The sequence below is a fragment of the Sceloporus occidentalis genome, unplaced genomic scaffold, assembly GCF_023333645.1.
Source record: "Sceloporus occidentalis isolate IW3139 unplaced genomic scaffold, rSceOcc1.0.p SCAF_52, whole genome shotgun sequence".
NCBI classification, from domain to species: domain Eukaryota; kingdom Metazoa; phylum Chordata; class Lepidosauria; order Squamata; family Phrynosomatidae; genus Sceloporus; species Sceloporus occidentalis.
Window position 1 is genome coordinate 290,257 of NW_028317032.1, and position 21,942 is coordinate 312,198.

General features: G+C 43.1%; 2 protein-coding genes across 2 annotated transcripts in view; one reads left to right on the plus strand and one right to left on the minus strand.

The window, feature by feature from the left end:
• Positions 1 to 10,024, plus strand: part of LOC149288306 (intersectin-2-like) — a 49,918-nt gene extending 39,894 nt beyond the window's left edge. The window contains exons 29-39 of the mRNA XM_089491859.1: positions 3,083 to 3,204; positions 4,003 to 4,109; positions 4,513 to 4,696; positions 4,984 to 5,082; positions 5,786 to 5,953; positions 7,224 to 7,436; positions 7,633 to 7,754; positions 8,059 to 8,141; positions 8,506 to 8,589; positions 9,106 to 9,279; positions 9,885 to 10,024. Of these exons, the coding sequence (XP_089347985.1) occupies positions 3,083 to 3,204; positions 4,003 to 4,109; positions 4,513 to 4,696; positions 4,984 to 5,082; positions 5,786 to 5,953; positions 7,224 to 7,436; positions 7,633 to 7,754; positions 8,059 to 8,141; positions 8,506 to 8,589; positions 9,106 to 9,279; positions 9,885 to 10,024 (1,496 nt within the window). The remainder of the gene's footprint in view (positions 1 to 3,082; positions 3,205 to 4,002; positions 4,110 to 4,512; positions 4,697 to 4,983; positions 5,083 to 5,785; positions 5,954 to 7,223; positions 7,437 to 7,632; positions 7,755 to 8,058; positions 8,142 to 8,505; positions 8,590 to 9,105; positions 9,280 to 9,884) is intronic.
• An 885-nt stretch (positions 10,025 to 10,909) lies between these two features.
• On the minus strand, positions 10,910 to 21,575 carry LOC149288307 (protein FAM228B-like). Its single transcript, XM_089491861.1, has 8 exons — positions 21,477 to 21,575; positions 20,830 to 20,907; positions 16,461 to 16,658; positions 15,818 to 15,895; positions 15,417 to 15,504; positions 14,938 to 15,073; positions 11,895 to 11,904; positions 10,910 to 11,059 (listed from the first exon to the last, which is right to left on the minus strand). The coding sequence occupies exons 1-8, from the start codon at positions 21,573 to 21,575 to the stop codon at positions 10,910 to 10,912; spliced, it is 837 nt and encodes a 278-aa protein (XP_089347987.1).
• Between the last annotated feature and the right edge of the window lie 367 nt (positions 21,576 to 21,942).

Sequence of the window (21,942 nt, forward strand, 5' to 3'; positions counted from 1 at the left end):
AACATCACTTTTCAAACTCTGCCCTAAAAACATTTTTTTTATATAAAATCACACTGTCTATAGCGTCTGGGTTGCTAGCTGATGTCTGGTCTAAATTCTGACTTTAGTTTTTAGGTATTTTTTTGGGGAGGGGGGTAATATTTCTCCTTCCTAAATAAACTTAAAAGTAAACAGAAAAGGCCTCACTCCCAATATGTCTAGGAGTTGGAATTGGATCAACAAAGGTCACTATAGCAAATTAAATAGAACTTTTAGTGAGCCATTATTGAGTACGAAAAACACCCCAAAAAAACCCAAAGTGGAGCATTGCTATACAAATAATAACCTTCAATGGAAATTAGAGGGGTGGAACCACTGCGTTGTGGCACACGTGAGGTTAAAACTTAGGCAGAGATGGCAAGTAGTTCATTGGATAGTCTTGTATGTTGCATTGAAGGTTAACTATGATTTCTGTATCAATGCTTCTGTGTTTTGGGGGGGGTTGTTACCCCCGATTTTAATGGCTCAATAAAAGTTATATTTTATGTGTTTTTCTTCTTAAATAAACATATTTGGAGGGAACATAATTTTCTCAGCTATTATTAGCATAAAGTGCGTTTCCTCTTCCTGCAGCTCGGGGAGCTCAAGGTCTTCCATAAGAAAACCCATTAAGACCCATTAAGGTCAGCCTCCATAAGGTCCTATACATAAGGTCCTATACATAAGGTCCTATACATAAGGTCCTATACATAAGGTCCTATACAGCTCTATGGTATCTCTCAATCAGGAATCGGTTCCATGGTAGATTAACAGCCGGCTATCTTAACTTGAAGACATAATCAATACTAGCAGACAATGGATCTGATTGAAATTATTATTATTTAGACATTATTACATGCTTACCAATTTCCGAAGGGTTCTCAGCAGGCCTTTGGAGTGTGTGTGTGTGACCTCATGTATGGTCTTACCCATCCTTACTGTAGTAAGGTGTGACATCATGCCCTATGTCCACTTAGAGTGTGTGAGATCATACATGAGGTCACACATGCACCAGAGACCTGGTGTGGACACCTGGGGAAATGGTAAGCATGTAGTAATGTCCTCATGTTAATTTTAATCAGAATCATGACATCATGGAAGCACCCGCTCTTTTCTATAGCCGCAGCAGATTCAGTAGCGCTGTTACAATGGGGGACAATTTCAAATTGACTCCACTCCTTTTTCAAATGCACATTACCACCAGCAGTCCAAGAAAATGGGACGTTTGCAAAGACCACCGACAGAAGGGTGAGAAGATGAGCAGCCCTTTTATTCCCAGTATATATTACGCTGCGCGTCATACATATTTCCTTTCGGTATAGAGGTCCATTAATTGCCCTCGGTTCCTAATGAGCACTCGGATGTGCCAGTCCCTTGATTAGCTTCTGACTAATGGACTTCCCGTCACCTTGTGTAGGAATGTCTATTAGACACAAACTGGATTGACCAGAAAGCAGAGTTGATGATAATGATTTATGGGATGTGTATTCTCTCTCTTCAATACTCCATCGACGGTACTTGTCGTTCTGTTCTCGTTATTTTGTTATCATTTGTATTAATCGCACAACCCTGTCAGCCCAAAATGTGATTAACAGCTCTGTATAAATGTGCAGACATCAAAGCAAACACTTTCTCTATTCAAATGCCCACTTTTACAATTCCAAGGTGTAATGGCTTTTTAATAGTATTTACATAAAAACCAAACAATTGACAGCAGATCAGACCCGCTCGGCCCATCTAGTCTGCCTGTTTTTCCTGCTTTAAAACCTGAATCGGTTCTTGGTCTTGTCTTACGTTGAGACTTAACGTCCGTCAGCTCCAGCCATGGCTCAGCAAACAGCACTCTAAAAAAGAACAGAATCAGAATTCTATGACTCTTGGAACACGATACATTCTAGAAAAGAAGAAAAGGAACAGAACTGGAATTCTATTCATATCACTCTTGCAACACCCTACATTCTAAAACAGAACAGTGTAAAAATGATGGCTCCAGAAACACTATACCCTAAAAAAGAATTGCATTCTAAAATAAAATAGTATGAGCATTCCGAGCATGACTCGGTATAAGAATGATCTGACTTACAGAGCTCTGTACATTCCATATTATAATCCTATAAAGATTCCCTGGTTCTTGAAACACTGTGCATTCTAAAACAGAACAGTATAAGAATTTTACAGAACTCTGTACATTCCATATTGTAATACTATAGAAATATTTGACTGTTGGAAGACTCCACATTCTAAAATAGAACAGCATTCGAATTCCGTGACTTCTTGAACACTCCACATTAAAGTATATCAGAATTCTCTGACTTTTCAAATTGTATAATGCTATCGAAAATTCCTGAGTCTTGGAACACTCTGCGTTATCGAATGGAACGGTATCCAAATTGGATGACTGCTGCAAGACTATTCTTCCTTAAATAGAATTTAAAATTCTGTGACTCTCGGAGCACTGTGCATTCTAAAATGAAACGGTATTAGAGTTCCCTGACTCCTGGAGCACTGCGCTTTCTAAGAACAGTTATCAGAATTCTATGACTGTTGAATACCGTGGCTTGTTTTTTTTAATAGGACAGTATCAGAACTATCTTTTTCCTGGAGCACTGTGCATTCTAAAATTGAACAGTATTAGAATTCTCTACTGGAACGGTGTAGAAGTAGAACAATGTGATAATTCTGTACATCTCCGAACGCTTTGTATTGTAAAAACAGAGCAGTATCACAATGACTTGGCTCTTTGAGCGCTGAAAGTGCTTCCATTGATTGGAATGGGGGTACTTTCCTGCCACTGATTCCAAGGATCATCGGACCACGGAGGGGAGGACAGCTCCAACTTCTACCGTGGTCGAGTATGGGAAGGTAAGAGTCAGAGGAGCTTTAACAGGAATTTTTGTTTAGTTGTAATGGGGGTGATGGCATTTTTTATTTTTTTATTTTTTTTTTACCTGCAAACCCAAACCCACGTAATATTGTGATATTTTAGAGCAAAACAATTGTGATTTGACATTAGATACATGGCTCCTTTTCCTGGTTTCTAATGACCAATTCTAATGTCCCGCAGGGTGTGCCGACCTGCAGACACTGGACACCATGCATCCGATGGAGCGGAAGCGGCAAGGCTATATCCACGAGCTAATTCAGACCGAAGAGCGATATATGGATGATCTCCAGCTTGTTGTAGAGGTGAATTCCCTTGTCTGGAACTTTATGATGAAATACAATTCCTACGTCTATCCTTGTGAAGGTTGTTCTGTTCCCAGCCTTGGTCTAAAACACACGTCTTGGCTTCCACTCCTTCCTTTTTACACATTAGGTGCAGAGAAATCATTTGATAATTTTAATATAAAATATGTTAATTATTAATCATTTATTATTATTGGAATTACACATACGCTTTTCTTACTTTCTATTATTATATATTTTAAATAACGTATCTTCTTGTGCTTAACCCTCGTCATCAGAAACCTTTCTGCCTTCTAATTTATTGTTACCCTTTCCTGCCATCGAATGTCCTTATAGACCCCATCGTTTTTTCCGTTTCAAAGCGCAAAGGGAAGATGTTGAAGTCTCTTCTTATCTTCCCAACGACTTAATATAAATAAAAGGCAGAGCATTTTCAAAATAAATTAAAAGTTCAGGATTTTAAACTCGACTTAAGTCAGTTGCCCCTTATTTTTGTATAAATCCCCCTTATGTAGGAACAATGTTGCCTTTAACCAGATTTTTAATAATATTTTATTATTATTATTATTATTATTATTATTAAGGGCCATCGCTCAAATCTTGGTCAGATTTTTTTTTTCTTAATTTTCTAAGATGATTTATTCATGCTTTACCCTCTTTCAGTGAATTAGTTGATACTGTAAATTTTTTTTATATATTTTTTTTTATTTGGTGGGGGGTTTATTACCTCTATAATCTGTTGGATCTTCCCGTAGTATCAGGGGAAAATTACTCTTGTGTATTGTATGTTTGACACAGGTTTTCCAGAAACCGATGGCTGATTCTGGATCCTTGAACGAGTCAGAGATGGGCCTGATTTTCGTCAACTGGAAGGAGCTGATAATGTCCAACACAAAGTTACTGAAGTGAGTATAAAGTTTTGGGGTGAAACATGCGTTTTACGCTATGATGACTCAGTATTTTGTATGAAATCACACATTTCTTTACATACCAAAAGTGTAAACCTTTACAGTGGCTTCTGTCCAGGAATTACACAAACACCCCAGGAGATCACACACACATTCTCCCTTGTTTGCCTGAGATCCATATCTACCATTACAGTTCTTCTTTTCTGCATCAAAGTGCAAAATACATAAAATACACAAAATAACATAGCAAATGCAGTACACATAGTAGCAGGACGGCAGAGGCAGACACGCAGGGTGAGATCCCCCAACGTTTTGGCCGGATAAGCCTTCATCAAGGGATGGATCCTTCCTAGCATTTCTCCCCATGCGCCGGAATCACGGCTTTTTTCTTTGACCCTAGAGCTTTGCGGGTGCGCAAGAAAACCGGCGGAGAGAAGATGCCGGTTCAGATGATTGGGGACATCCTTGCTACAGAACTGTCCCACATGCAGGCCTACATCCGCTTCTGCAGCTGCCAGCTCAATGGCGCGAGCCTCCTGCAGTCCAGGACGGACGGCGATCCGGAATTTAAAGACTTTCTAAAGGTGGGCCGTGTAGTCGGCTGCTGTCTTCTACTACTTGCGCCATCTCAATATACTTCTAGGGCATGATTTATCAACGCCAACTTTAATACAAGTATATTCCAGACATCCTTGACTCAACAGATGTCCATAAAACAGAGGAACACAAATTAATAGAAATCATAAAGTGGCATGTTCTTGAAAAGCTCGCAGTAACTAAGTAATTAAAGAGTAGCCTCCGTAATGATGAGTCGGGTAGTTGTGTCTGGTCCGGATCTGTACTTTAAACCTTTGTGTGTGATTATTTCCAGAGACTAGCCACGGACGTGCGCTGTAAGGGGATGCCCCTGTCCAGCTTTCTGCTCAAGCCCATGCAGCGTATAACGCGCTACCCGCTGATCATTAAAAATGTGAGTAGCCTAAAACGCGAACCGGGGTGACTTACGAGCGTCAGGAGCCGCGGCCTCGTCTTGTTCTGCACCAGCGATGCGTCTTTCGTTACCAGAGTAGCTCTTTGTACGAGGAACAAGAAGCTGCGTGGAATATCTGCCGCTGGTCAGACCTCACCGAGAGTATCGGGGACAGTTCGAGAGACCACCAAATAATCAGGGAATACGAAGGGATCTCAACATGTACTGCTTGGGGAGAGAAGAGAGAGAGATGTAATGGGGATAGTCATAAAGCTATACTGATGAGACCAAAGGTCTGAGTCTTTACAGCAGGAAACTGCCGTCACATTCTATGTTTTTAGAAACTCCTGTATGTACCCATAGCTAGAATTCACTTTATAGACTTTCTGTATACTAAGCAAGGCAGTATGTATGTAGTTGCATTTAATAGATTGCAAGCTTTCGAGACTATCTAGGTCTCTTCTTCAGGCATATCAGCCAATAAAGGGTTCATCTTTACCAAATTTGCGTTCTCCTTTCCTATGGCTGATGGTAGAACTCTAGACCTTTGTAGTGGAAAATCGGCCATTAATGATTTGCCGAAGTACCTCGATTTCCTCAGAACAATCCGTTTTTTGGCAGTGCTTAGGTTAGGTGGGGTAGTTGGCCATTACGGGTAGCTGTGTGTTGCTGACCGCTCTCACTCTCACCCCATTACCAACAGATCCTGGAAAATACCCCCGAAACACACCCCGACTACAGTAACCTGCGATTTGCCCTGGAGAGGGCCGAGGAGCTGTGCTCGCAGGTCAATGAGGGTGTGAGGGAAAAGGAGAACTCGGAGAGGCTGGAGTGGATACAAACACACGTGCAATGTGAGGGCCTCGCTGAGGTGAGAAAACTACCCCAGACGCGCGCTCTAGGCCTGGGCAGCCGCAGACTTAGACTCCCATCATCCCCACCAACCAGCAGGCAGTCACTCAATTCTACCAGTATACAGTAATATAACCCCCAGTGCTGTATACAGTAATATAACCCCCAGTGCTGTATACAGTAATATAACCCCCAGTGCTGTATACAGTAATATAACCCCCCAGCGCTGTATACAGTAATATAACCCCCAGCGCCGTATACAGTAATATAACCCCCAGCGCTGTATACAGTAATATAACCCCCCAGCTCTGTATACAGTAATATAACCCCCCAGCGCTGTATACAGTACTATAACCCCGGCGCTGTATACAGTAATATAACCTCCCAGCTCTGTATACAGTAATATAACCCCCCAGCGCTGTATACAGTAATATAACCCCGGCGCTGTATACAGTAATATAACCCCGGCGCTGTATACAGTAATATATCCCCCCAGCGCTGTATACAGTAATATAACCCCCAGCGCCGTATACAGTAATAACCCTCTAGCGCTGTATACAGTAATATAACCCCCAGCGCCGTATACAGTAATAACCCTCTAGCGCTGTATACAGTAATATAACCCCCAGCGCCGTATACAGTAATAACCCTCTAGCGCTGTATACAGTAATATAACCCCAGCGCTGTATACAGTAATATAATCCCCAGCGCTGTATACAGTAATATAACCCCAGCGCTGTATACAGTAATATAACCCCAGCGCTGTATACAGTAATATAACCCTCTAGCGCTGTATACAGTAATATAACCCTCTAGCGCTGTATATAGCCATTGCTGTCAGTCATGTGATATTTTGGGTGACTTTCCCGGCTCAAACACCACACTGAGCTGATGCTTTATGGCAACGCTAATGAAGTCCTTTCCTCCATAGTGTTACAAATGACTAATTTACAGCTGCCTGAAAATCTAATATACAGAAACTAGAATTTAAAAAAAAAAAAAACAGCAAATTTTTTTTTAAAACATATGTTAAATCTGATACTAGTAATAATAAAAAAAAAATGGTGTGAGTTCCACTTTAATTACGCTGATCCTAGGTTAAAAAAAATGTACTAAAAACGTTTCATAAAACCTTGCCTTTGCTTAAAATAACATTTTACCTTTACTATCAAATTGTATATAATAGTAAATGTAAAAGACACAAATTTACTACCCGCTATGATACCAGAGCCTCATCTCTGCACATTTGAGACCTCCACTCATAGACCTGTTCACCTTACTTCAAGCAGCAGATCATTTTCAACTCCCTGACCAACTGCCTGGGTCCTCGGAAACTTCTGCACAGCGGGAAAGTGTACAAGACGAAGAGCAACAAGGAGCTCTACGGCTTCCTCTTCAACGACTTTCTGCTCCTGACCTACATGGTCAAACAGTTTGTGTCTTCGGGATCCGACAAGCTCTTCAGTCCCAAAACCACTTGCCAGTTCAAGATGTACAAAACGGTGAGGAGCACAAAAAAGAATGGAGAACCCACCGAGGTTCTAGCAAGGGTGCCGCAGGAGACCAATATCTCACCTTACAAGGATAATAATAAAACCAAGTGTAAAGCCCTACAACACTCACATTAGTGGTTTTTGGAGTGGTGGGACTCGATGACCCCATCGTACCTTATTTTAAGGCTTCTATTTCTCTTCTCAGCCAATCTTCCTCAATGAAGTTCTCGTGAAACTGCATAGTGACCCCTCTAGCGATGAGCCCGTCTTCCACATTTCCCACATTGACAGGGTCTACACGCTCAGGACAGACAACATCAATGAGAGGTAAACCTGATTATCTCCGTTTAAAAGTGGGTCGTACGCCTATAAAGAATCGTTCCCATGCATCATGCTAATTGTGAAGAAATCATCAGGGAATGTTCTGCTGGAGCCCCCGACTTCATATAAAGGATTTCCTTTTTGTTGCTTTCTTGCCTTTGGTGAACGGCTCGTGGGTTGTTGTTGTTTTCGGTTACTTTATATCCGGGATATCCCCTGAATCTTCTACTCATTTTAAAACACCAATATATAGTGCATATATATATATATATATAGTACCTATGTGAGCTTTCCTCCATCTTTTTGTCAGAACGGCTTGGGTCCAGAAGATAAAAGCTGCCTCTGAGCAATATCTGGACACAGAGAAGAAGAAGAGAGAGCGGGCCTACCAAGGTAATTAAACCTGCTTATAAAGGGTTAAATACATATTGGTGCCTAGGAAGCAGTATGGGACTTTCCTACCATTCGCACTATTATTAAATATAGAAGTCACATGTGAGAAAGGATAAACTGGGGGACATCATCTAAATATTTGTCTCATTGGGTGATTATTTCTCCCCGTTAAAGGACCGTTCCCTTGTAGTGGAATATGGTTGCTGTGGTTACGTAGTCTCATGAGATTTAATAATAACCAAATCTGGGAAATTTCTTCTATATCTTTAAAACATCATCTTTAACGTTATGATCAAAATTCTGAAACTGCATGCTAACTTTTTTTACTTTTTTTTCTTTTTGTTTTTTACCGATTCGCCCAAAGCACGATCTCAGAAGTCATCCGGGATTGGGAGGCTCATGGTTCAAGTGAATGAGGCTGCAGAGCTAAAAGCGTGTAAACCCAATGGTAAGAGGATTTGTACAAATGGAAAAACAATACAATAAATACAATTAAAAAAATAAATGCATATATTTCTGTTGGAAGTTTACAGATAATTTAATATTCAAGATCCAGGTGGCCACGTTTGTAGCATGTGTTAGTGTGTGTAGCATGAGTGTGTATGTATAAATGTGTGTAGGTGTTTGTGTTAGTATGTGTAGCATGAGTAGGTATGTGTGTGTCAGTGTAAGAGTGTGTGTAAATATGTGTGCTAGTGCGTATGTTAGTTACCGGCAGGGCATCAATGGGCAGATGGGGGACGTTTGGTTTTACTTGCCCTTTTTAGCCCTCCCCTGTCTAGCACTGTAATTAGAAAGCAAGCATGATAAGGTGTGTCTTTAAGAAATAGAATGCTCTATACATTGGGGCTCCAAATGGACATTATAATAAATAAACATTGCCCCTTCCCATGTCCTGTGCAGACCTTGCGACCGATCCATCGCACGGCGTCACCCATCAGAGATATATTTTATTCCTCTGTAGGAAAGAGTAACCCATACTGTGAAGTGAGCATGGGCTCTCAGAGCTACACCACCCGGACGCTGACAGACACATTGAACCCCAAGTGGAACTTCACTTGCCAATTCTTCCTCAAGGACATCCACCAAGATGTGCTTTGCATCACAGTATTCGACAGAGACCAGTTTTCGCCGGATGGTAAGTCCTCCCAGGTTGGCTCTCTTTAAACATTAAAGCCTTGGACAGAATCGACTGCGCGGCGAAATCACAATCAGGTTTTCCTAAAAGCAATAAGTAGCAACTTTTATGTTAAGGCTTAAGTCTCCATAAATTACACATAAATAGCCGGTCTATGGAGGGGACAAGAAACATGTCACGTATGACCATCTGTTCAGTGCATTTATATGAGCTTCTGTCCGTGAAGAACTAGAACTAAAACTAGACTCTTCCAGGTTGGAATTAGGAGAAGTGAATTATGGAACGTAGAAGTTGCCAGGTGGACCTGGTGTCCAAGTGATATGAAAGTAACGTGTCAAGATCCACAAGGTGGTCATGGGTTGCATATCTTGCGTTAACTGTCCATGGCGGCGGAGAAACTGTGGGTGAAACGTCTCATGATGTCCAACCAGTCCTAGGGATTCCCTATCAGTCAGAAGCTACAGCCACGGACCTTATTACACCCTGTTTAGACCTATTATTATAATTGTGGTTAGATCGCAAAGGCTATATCTTGAGAAATTCTCATACCTTGTCCTTCGTTTTGTTTGTTTTGTTTTTTATTGCATCTGTTGTTTTTCTTACAGACTTCTTGGGTCGCACAGAAATCCCAGTAGCCAAAATCAGGAAGGAACAAGACAGCAAGGGCCCAACCACCAAACGTTTATTGCTACACGAAGTGCCGACGGGAGAAGTCTGGGTGCGCTTTGACCTCCAGCTCTTCTAGCTAAAAAACAAACCCCACTACTTGACTGAACTCTTGTTCCAATATGCACTAGAACTGAAGATCCGGAACCCGCTCTGGTGTGCATGTCTCGTCCCCTGAGACACCTTCTCCTGGCCGACTGCATGATTCTCTGCTAGCTGTCTATGCAATCCATCGTCACTACAGCCATGGTCGCAGTGCCTTTTACCGAGCAAGTGCTTTAGACTTTTACAAACGGAAATGATTTTAGAGGGTCAGCATTTTAATCTTTATTACATTTAGCTATATATTTTTTTTTTTGGTGCCAGAGCAAGCAAACTAAAAAATAACACGGTTTATTAAGGGTGGGTGCAAATGATAAATCTATGTAATAATCCATAATAAGCAAGCGCTCACGGGAAATCAGATCATATATTCCGTTCAACAGAAACATCATCATCGACCGGATATCTGAACTGAATAAATAATCAGATTTTCTACGATTACAAGTCCTGTGAGTTTGTGTTTATTATGGATTATTATTTATTAGCTGCGCTGCGCCCAGGCATTGTGGACACAAGTGGATTGTGTGTATGTATATATGCGTGTGTGTATATGTGCATATATATATTTATACGCACACATACATATATTTATATATATATATATATATATATACACACACACAAAACAAAGTGAGATATGTCAGATATTTCTTGTATTGAATAGCCTGGGTGGTAACAAAAGCCGCAGTAGATATAGATGTACGGATCTAGAGAGCCCACATGAAATAAAGAAGACCACCAATGGCCGCCCCTGCTGCAGAACCTTTCATCGAGATGACCATCTTGATGAAGGTTCGTTCACACGGTCAACCCAAGATGCAACTAACCCTACTGGAGGCATCGGCTTTCCTTTCTGTAATTCTCATTCTTGTTGGGGAACCTTTATCTCGATGGTCCATGATTTCGATCCCGTTGGTAACGTTAAACATTGATCCGTAATCGGTGTCCTGTTGAAATGTTGATAGTCCTCTTGCAGGAACATTATCAGGAAGGTCAGTGTTTCCGCCGTATTCTAGAACCATTATCAACAACGGTTAGTAAAGATTATCAACAACGTATCTGGAGTTTGGTTTAAGTCCAGTGAGCGCTTTAAATCTTTTCCACCTATATATTGATATGTGTAGGACGTGTATCTTTCTCAGCCTGGTTGCCATATCACCGAGGGGTCTTTTGATGACCCCTGAATGTTTCCCTATGGGAAAAATAATTTATGACCTGATTTTAAGTGCATTCTTGATGTAAGGTTTTGTATCATATTAAAATGACAGAGAAATATATAGAGAGTACATTTAAGTGTCCTTTTGGGAAATATAACTGAAAAGCCAGTATGTTTAATATGGCAGGAATTTAAGGAGTAATTTCTAGATTTCTAATAAACATAATTAATGATTATAGGAATAGCTTATCAGAAGAATATGCAAACGCATACATGTATTCTATGGTGTGCATGTATATAGGAAAAAAGGTAAGATATTTATAAATAAAACTACTTCTATACATACTGTACTGTGGTTACATTTACATTATGCATAAAGAGCTACAAAGATGTATTAAAGCCTTTTTTTTTTTTAAGGTGGGGGTACTTTTTGTAAACCATGATGGTTGGACATACAATGGATCATTAAATGGGTAAGATGAACTGGTTCCCTGAATTAATCCCATTGTGGAAGACGAGGGGAGACTTGTCTGAGAACCCCAGTTCAGCTGGAGATGTTGGGGGGGGGGGGGGACTTGGACTTCTTATTAGAGGAGCACTCCAGCCATCTTGTCATGAAGAATAGCATGGACTCCAAAGCACTCGCTGTCAACGGGAGTAGCAGGAGACCAGCGATGTTTCAGTACCATACCTGCAACTGGCTGCCAAAAAAACCATAAAAGACATAGACATTCAGTTTCCTGGGCTGCTACTAAAATTCAGCACATACTCATCGAACACCATTCAAAAACTCCTATCTGCGGCGTAAATATTGGGGGTTCCCTCACACTGTAAGGCCGTATATTACTTCGCCCGCCACTGCGTCAAAGTACCCCAAGTCCCTGCTGCGGGTACTTTGTGGGATCCCGAGTCAGGCCCTAGGGCCGCACCCCATATAAATACTCCACTGATCTCCTCTTCCAGTTCACCAAGGAAACTACAGCATGAATCCATATTCAGAAAGAATGCACTCAAGTTAATAATTACTCGTAAATACAACAGAAGCAGGTAGCGTCTGTGGACATATTTTTGGTGTAAGTACAATACAATGGAAGCATTAGCATTTTTTATTTTTTTTTAATCCAAATTCCCTTATGGAAAAGCTTAGATGGCTTCTTTTGTCAAGAAAAGCACAGAACCCTTTCTTTTTAAGTGGGTTTTTATAATACTTTAATATGGCCAAGGGGCAAAACAATATATAGATTTTTTTATATATATAAAAATATCTGGGTGTGTGATGGGTTCACACCTTTCCTCCTATGTAATGTCTGAAAAAGAGGTTATTCTCCACCCTAAGTGATAAGTTAATTTTATACATGTGGATAGGTCCCACGTTCAATAAATGAAATCGTGAGCACAATTATAAGAAAGGACTGAGAATTCAAAATAGTAATTACTTGTTTATTAAAAATAATAAAAATTACAGAAATCCAAAATTAAACAGAGTATTACATAGAATGCCTATTAAAGCTTATATGCATAAAAAATAAACATAGCAGTCAGTCTCGATATGAAGTCTAGCTTCAGTCTCTCGGTCTGCCCCAGATTATAAACAAAAATCTGCATATATATATATAAGGTTTTGTAACTAGACCTGCGTATCGCTACCTCAAAAAGAGTCAGAAATTTGGCCTGGACCCCAAATTAAGCCAGCTTGCCAACCCTTCGGTTGGCCAAACTCATAAAGCCCACGTATTCCCGTATTCCCTATAGTGATCCGATCATACATTTACCATCATAAATATTTACAGGGCTGGGCCTGGAGTTTTTAACATCCTATGTGAAATATGGGGTGATGCGTACCTATTAAGTTTCCCATTTTTATGGGGAATCTGTAATTATTTCCTTCGCTTTTTTGACCTCATTGTCAGGATTGTTTACTGGGGGTATTTTGTGGGTTGATGAAGCCAGTTAGTTTTCTGCTTGATTGCGTAGTGGAGAGCTTGAAGGGTGGACAGTAGAGTTGGTATCGGTGAACACGCAAGAGTAATGTTTTGGCCAAGTAGTTTGACATACTAGTGAACCTTTAGTGAATTTATTATCCCTTTTCTCCCTGTCACAAATACAGCCCCTTTCTCTCGCTTGTTCATTACCCATTTGAAACTCTCCATTCTATTAAACCTCCTCTACTTCCTTATTATCTTCTCTGAGTATGAGTGGATGTTCATAGTAAATATAGCATGTTTACAGGAGGTCACTCAGCCGTATGGTTGTGTGTAATAAAGTACAGAGGGGGCCTTTTCTTTCTTGGTCTTGATCAAGACGTAAACATTGAGGTGATGAGGGTGCTATTGGTTATGGGTTCGGGGTCCGATGCTCTAAAATGTTTCAGCCATTGCTGGGTGACTTGACTGTCCAAAGTCTTCTGTGACAAGCAAAGTTTGATGTCCCCATTGCATGGTGTATTTTTTTAATATTTTTTTGGTAAAGTTTTGCTAAACTTTTTCGAACAGCGAGCAGATGTACCACCAGCAGACGACACAGACCTCTGGTTGTTCATAGATGCTACCAGCTCCATGGTGAGGTGCTGAGAGCGCTTTTGTTTAGGGTTTAGAGCTTTAAATTCCTTCAGCTTAGGAAGGTTCTTCTGTAGACAACTTTCACTTGTGATGTTGGATGCCACAATCACACAACACATCAAGGAAGATCTCGGGGGTCTTGCCGGTTTTTTTTTGGAACAATAAAACAACCAGATACAGCTACTCAGGGCATGGATGCCTACATCAGAGATCGCTAGGGTCCCCGAGTCTGGCCAGTGGAACATCGAGGTCGGGTCTTGCATGTAACATAGCGTTACGGGAGATCTTCCCAATTGCCGTCGAGATTAAACTGTGAGGTGGGGTGTTGGCAAATACTCGCAACTTGGTAGTTACATCAGAAAACGCTTTGCGGGGCTGTCTCCCAAGGATTATAACAATCCGACGCCTTAACAATATTCAACAGATTGGTTCGCCTATAATGTCCTCTGCTGCGGAAGGGCTTACCCTCCTGGAAGAAGGATCTCTCGGAGGTGGAGTTAGACAGACTCGTTGAATTCCTTCCAGTCTCTCGGTCATGTAACGAGATTCTGACCCGTGCATGCGTGTCTCCAAAGTTGTGTGTGGCCATAGGTCGGGGAGACTACAGTCTACAGCTGCGTCCCGTTCCCTTTATAAATGTTTTGTTATTGCAGGTAGCCTTCTGCTTTAAGATTAATGACGAGCCAACAACTTTGCATCAATTAGTCTATAACGTTTATTAGATTTAGATTAGGAAAAAACAAATGTTCATTTACAGCTCGGTCTTCCAGACTATGTTGGATTTCAGATGGGTTCCTCTCATTTTCTGCCTGTAATAAAGGAGTAATTAGCAGTAGCGGGAACCGATTGATTACAGCTTCAGCACCAGACATTCAACAAACGGAAGCAAATCATCCGTGTTATGAGTGGAGCTACAAACAGATAAATAGTTTCTTAACTACACAATCTAATCAAAACAACAAAATGACCTAAACCTAAGCAGTATGCAAAGTTTGATATAAAACGCATCGCTATTAAATGACAAAAAAGACTTTGTGATATTCATTTAAGGGAACGCTGATTCCACCCAATCCATTCCAGATTTTTTATGTGTTAAATGTGTTAAAATGCAACATTTAGTAAGCTTTTAGTACCTATTTTTTTTCCCATTTGCTGATCATTTCTCCCGACGCTCACCTGCTTTTCTGCCGGACGTTGCTCTCAATGTAGCTTACTGGAGCCTTCATCCACTCGGCGCTGTTCACCTTCTTCCGATCGAACGGAATCTTTGGCAATTTTAGCTCATTTATCTCTTTAGCAGAATACAGTCTGCCTACAGAAGAAGACAGGCACACAGCTCAGTTTTTGGCGACGATCTCAAATGTTATTTCCCAGTCTAATAAATGCTGTTTTCACAATAACCTCGTTGTGACAAAATTGGCTAAAATTATCATAAATGACGTGCGACTCTGCTTTTTAAGTTGTATTCACTTAACTTAATGAATCTTTTCACTGTGCGTTACGGAGATCCAAGCCCCGAGTGCTTCTCCTGCAAAGAGGACCGAGCTGGCCCTGCATAATGCATAATTAAGAATGATTGGAAGAAGACTCAGGGCCAGTATTTTATCTTTTACGGTTTGCGTCTGTCCAAGAACGTTAGAACTGGTAATACTTACCTGTCTCACAGCGGAGCACAACCCTCTCCTCTTCTATTCTCTTCTGAAATGGGTACAGAAGGGGATCTGAAAACGGCGGGGTGGTCACCTGCATGAATCATAAAAACAGATTGTCTTTGTTAGCGGAAAGACACAAAACCTTTATAAAATACATCAACCCCACAGCTAGGACTTATCTTCATTATCTTACAAACCGGTATAATACAACAGCAGAACGTCATAACTAAACAGCGGCAGAAATCAAGACATAATGACAAAGTGGAGCCAAGTGACTCTGCAGAGCGTTTCACAGCAAAATGCCCAACATTGTATTTTCTCTGAAACTATATTTTCTTCATATTTTTGATTTTGTTAATTATTTCCATACAGTAACACAGTGTCGCCCGGTAAACCATTCTTACCTTCAGATAGCTCTTGTCAAGCCGGTGGCTAAAAGGGTCATACTCCGAAGGATCATAGTCTCCCATAAACGCTCGGCCCTTTGAGAAGTTAAAAAATAAAGATAAACGTTAACAGAGCAACATACAGAACCACAGCATCTCATTAACGGCTACCATTAAAATAACAGACCCATTATATGGTCTCACCCAACATAGGTGGGCTAAGACTAAATGCTCATCAGGGCTAATGGGATGACTGGCACACCAAGGGTTAAATGCCAAAACCAGATCAAACCGCAAAGATTATAACACACTATATATACATACAATCTCTTAATCAGCGCACACACATCAAATAGATTATAAACTCTCATGACTGTAGTTAAAACTACTTAAAAACACCTTTCTAAGATGACAAAATTGGAGTTTTAGTCACATTAAATGGCCATATTATGCTAAGCCCACCACTACGCCAAAGTACTCCAATGGCGTAGTGGCGTAGGGCTTAGCATAATAATCTTCAGCAGCACCCCCTTATAATTAATGCTAGTTCAGGTGAGTGCTTCCTTTTTGTATTTGTTTATATATATATATATATATATACATACACACTAGTCAGGGGGCCTCCCAATTCAGCAATATGGAGGATGCCCCCCCACTATACCTTTTTATTGCAGTATTTTAAGTACTGTTCGTGGAGATTTCGCCTTCTCTTCTCGATGTCCTCACTTGACTGGCTATCGATGTAATTCTCGATGGTTTTCTGTAACGGTTTTGAAACCCGATGGGTCCACTCCTTATGCTGAATCGCCTTCTGTCGCAGGGCGATGTGGTCCGCCTGCCTCAGGTGTTCATCCATTTTCTGGTAAAAGATGAAAGACGCATGTAATAGAAATCAGCTTTGATATTCCAGCCGTTGTAATGCTATCAATACCAACATTGCAAGAGGTGCAGCCTTAACGGAGGCTTTACTATGCATCATGAAGGGCTTTGCCGGCTAGAAGGGCTGGCCCTGCGTAATGCATAGTTTCTCTTGAAAGCTATGCCACAGGCTGACCTACGCATTATTCTGAACTCTCGATTAAAGGATTCGTATAAATTCGAATGGACCGAACCATGGAAATATACAGAGAGAAAACACTAAATAGAGAAGTATGTTATCATCTTTAATCACCGGTATCCAGGTACAGCCAGAATTAACAGTGAGGCACAGAGACACCCTGGAACTAGAAAGATGATGTGTGGGTAAGATATATAACCGAGTATATATTTGACACGCATAGGTGGAGCTGCAAGCCTTTCTGTCTTTCTGGGTAATTGTGAAATCATAAAAACCAAGAAGGCACTGATGAGGCGAGAGCGTCCGACCGCATGTCTATCTTCTCAATCGTCTCCGCTTTGCTGCCACCTAGTGGCACCTGAGTGCAGTGTGCCCAGTCATGTTTACAAGCAACCATGTCATAAGCCTTTTAAAGAGACATACCGCGGAGCTTAAGCTCCCTCAGCCCCTATATGTTGGTTTAGAATCCGACTATTCAATGTTAGCTTAGTCTACACGAAGAGGACGAGAATTCTGGAATGGCTAGATCTCTTTGTGAATACCAAACAAGCTACAAATCTTTTTCTTAGCCAATAGATATCTATAGTAAAGCTCTCCAAAGCCATCTTAGGCCTAGTTACGGGGGAGAAGAGGAAAATGTATCATAACCCTGCACCTACCGGGAACACTTAATAGGTGAGGGAAGGGCTGAAGGGGAAGAGAGAGATGAGAGAGAAGGTGGAAGTGGAGGAAAAAGGGAGAAACTGTCCCAGGAGACCCCTCATTAATGAATATCGTTGCACAGGACCCCTCATTGATGAATATAATTGCAGGGGACTGTGACAGGGCCAGGCTAGCTGGCTCATGTGTCATATGAAGTTTAGCCGGGTCACGGAGCACTTTTGTGTCCGGTTCTGTATACTGTGACCCGGTAATATATTATATTGTGTTTATTGTGTAACCGGCCCAGAGACTGATGTGGATTCAGCCCCAGCCTTCAAAGAGACGATCCTATAATCTGGCTGGGGCTCTTAATCAGCCAACACAGCCCTGTCTGCCCAGACGGCACCCGCACTACAGGGGGGATAACACAGGTGGGGGAACCCATTCTATTCTGTAATCCCCTCACCTGATACATCCCCTGTATACTGATGGGATTTGTGATGGGATGTGGCTGATGGGATTGGGGGTTGGGTTCGGTACACATTGAATTGAGATTGTATAAAGTTCTGTGTGTTTGTAATAAAGAGAGTTCTTCTTGGTTTACTACGAATGGTGGTCTGGATGATCCGTGGATAGCTGAGTGCTATCCGTATGAGGGACTGACTGGTGATTCCTCAGCCCTCAAACAGGGGACCCAGCCTTGGGTACGGTGACCCTGTAACATTGGTTGGCAGCGGTGGGAAGAATCCCACGACTTGGGTGAAATCCAAACCACCAACTGGGATTGCAGACGAGAGACACCAAGAGAGCTCCTGGAGGTTTGTAGCAAAGGAAAGGCTACTCTGATTGCGGACTGCAGAGAGATGGACCGGCACCAGGATGCCCCAGAGGAGAGCCTCGGACTGAGTGCTCTACAAAAGAACATTCTATGGCACTTATCCCTGTACCCAGGAGGGGCTACATCGGAGCAAGTGATGACGGTGATTGAAATGTGTCACCGGGAACTGAGCCAGAGTGGGTCTGTATCTCCCAGACTAGGGGAACAGACCACCAAAATATACCAGGATATCCAATCCTTCCGAGAACCAGAGGGTGAGACAGACCGGGTTACAGCCGAGGTGTGTGAGCTGGAACACCAGCAATGGCAGTTAGAGTCTGCGCCTGCAGACTGGAGTGATGATTTCTCCCATCCCCACTTTGAAACGTACTGGGCACAATACTGGACAATGTGGGATATACGAGTTCCACTCCTGGTGGAGAATCCGTTGCCGGAGTGGGAAGAAGAATTGAGGAATCTCATATATGCAGAGCTCGACCTCCAGAGCCGCTACCAGGGATTCTCCCAGCAGTTAGCAGGTGAAGACCACAGCGACCCTCTGATGCTGTATAGCCCCGTCGACCCAGGACTGATATATGATGCCTTCCAATTTGACTCGTCCTTCGGAAGCCCCTGCCAGTACCGCAGGGATACAATCTGGGACAACCGTGCAGAAGTCCTGGTTTATGCTATTCCCCCCGAGCTGGAGGCTGTTATGGATTGCCTGGTCCAAGAGGAATGGCAGCTCGAGAGGGACTATAAAGAATTGCTGCGGAGAGTGGAGCTCCAGGAGTTACAAGGAGACTGGGAGCATGGTACTACAACTTGCGGGAGTGGGACCGAGGTCCTCTTCACCTACTCCGCGGCCCCTGCCCTGGCGAGAAGAACCGAGGTCCTCGCCAGCAAGAAGAAGCAGAGGAGGAAGCCAAAAGCTCCGACCCAAGTCCTCACCAACAACCCTGGCTGCTCTACCCCGGCAGAAGAGATGACTGTCCCCACCTCCCGAGTAAGTGGCACAATCCCCCTCACCAAACCCCTAGCTATGCCCGTAGAAGCCAGTGCCCCAGACTGTCCCCCTGATTTCCCGAGTGTCCTGGAAGAAGCCCGGGTCACTGCCCCAGAGGTTCCCTATGAAGTCCCCGGTGACCCAGTAGAGGCACCGTTCCCTAACCTAGCGAGGACGCCAGAGGGGCTGCCGAGTTCCCTGGGTCCTCTCAGTAGCCTGGCGCAGGCCCTGGTTCCTATCCCTGTGTTCTCCGAAGTGATCCCTGGTTCCCGAAGTGTCCTCCTAGAAGCCCAGGTCACTGTCCCAGAGTGTTCCTCTGACTCTCCCCGTGCCCAGGCAGAGGCACTTGTCCCAGAGAGAAAGATCGAGGGTCTGCTTAACCCTCCCGGTGGTCCAGTATTGGCACCTGTCCCTGCCCCGGAGTATTCCCCTGGGTCCCCTGAGTACCCCGCAGAGCTGCTTAGCTCACCCAATAACCCTGTAAGGGCACCTGTTCCTGTCCCAGAGTGTCCCCTAGGTCACTCCAGTGTCCCGGTAGAGGCCTCGCTTACTACCTCTACGTGTTTCCCTGGTTCCCCGAGTGCCCCCGGCCCGATCAGCAGGGTTTTCCTTCCATGCAACCGCCCTGGCCTGGCAGCTGCCCCAGACTCAGTTCCCAAGACTAGGGAGCAAGAGTCCCCACGTGCCCCTGTTACCCCGGTGAGGGGGATAGCCATGTGCCCCCGGCTGAGCTGGGACCGTCCTCCAATTCACAGAGGACTACTGACTATCCTTTTGGGCAACCAGGGCCCTGGCCCACCTTCAATGGATGATTCTGACAAAGGGGGCCATGAACTAAGGCCTGCACCTGTGAACTTTGTCCACTCGGACAGCCTGCAGCAGACCCGTGTGGATCTGCCTGGTCTGCCGGACCGTTGGTCAAGGGGGAGATCTGTGACAGGGCCAGGCTAGCTGGCTCATATGTCATATGAAGTTTAGCCGGGTCATGGAGCACTTTTGTGTCCGGTTCTGTATACTGTGACCCGGTAATATATTATATTGTGTTTATTGTGTAACCGGCCCAGAGACTGATGTGGATTCAGCCCCAGCCTTCAAAGAGACGATCCTATAATCTGGCTGGGGCTCTTAATCAGCCAACACAGCCCTGTCTGCCCAGACGGCACCCGCACTACAGGGGGGATAACACAGGTGGGGGAACCCATTGTATTCTGTAATCCCCTCACCTGATACATCCCCTGTATACTGATGGGATTTGTGATGGGATGTGGCTGATGGGATTGGGGGTTGGGTTCGGTACACATTGCATTGAGATTGTAGATAAATTCTGTGTGTTTGTAATAAAGAGAGTTCTTCTGGTTTTACTACGAATGGTGGTCTGGATGATCCGTGGATAGCTGAGTGCGATCCGTATGAGGGACTGACTGGTGATTCCTCAGCCCTCAAACAGGGGACCCAGCCTTGGGTACGGTGACCCTGTAACAGGGACCCCTCATTGATACATTTCATACCTCCCTGAAGTGATTCTCCTTTTCCAACATAGACCGAACCATTTCATTGACTCCATCACTTGTTTCATCAGCAAGCGCCTGGGAAAATACAATGTGAAAACAAGATATGGGATTTATTATAAATGGCAACAGTGATAGAGTCACCATAGCAACAGTAACACCAAGGGGACTGATCCTGAAGATTTAGCTTGCCGCAGATCATTCTAGGTTTGGGAAGATGTATTGTGTTCTGTTAGAACTTGTGGGACAGGAGCGGCCGGTTTGTACATCTTCACAACAAATCAACTGAGAAGTCAAATGTACAACCGCAGCTTGTTTTTTTTTTTTACCTGGGTCAAAAGTCTGTCTGTTAGCCAGTTCCTGGTCCTCCATTCAGATTTGTTGGACGGACTCCCAGCAACCTGACTTCTTGAAGATATTTTTGTAAGCGCAAATTTTTTAGGTGTCATCCCCTGGAAGACAAGATATATCGGTGATCAGACAGAAAGAAACCATGGAGATTAGTCTTCTGGGCATCAGCTTCCCAGCGGCTGTTCATCTACAACCTTTTCATGAATGACAGGATTGGTTGTCCAATACACAAGTCCTAGGGATTACGCCCCAACCTCAAGGACCAGTATTAGAGCTCTCTATGTCCGTGATGTTACCGTAGTAGACTCTGGGTCAGACAGTAGCTCCTTGCAAAGCTCCTCGTTGTGATGCGCGATACGCCCGTCCTTCACTCGTCCTCTGCGACGCATCGGCATCTTACATGGAGAAAGAGTTCCAAAGGACTTAATACTAAAGTATTCTAAGAAGTAAAATGAAGAAACTATCTGTCATCTTACTACGGCACGGAGCATCCTCAACAGATGCCACCACCAGCTCAGACCATCATATCCAGAGACGCCGCTCAACAAGACTACCCTGAGATAATCTGAGAAGACCTTGAGCAGATGCTGGATTTAGGAGCTCCTTACTGTTGGGTATGGGGGCTTCTATAATGTGCCGTGATATACGACTGAGGGGGTAACTTTCAAGAAATCCAACCAATTATTAATTATTGTTTTATATAGCGCCATCATATTCCATAGTGCTGTACTATGTCATTAATTATGCAAGACCAGCTTGGCT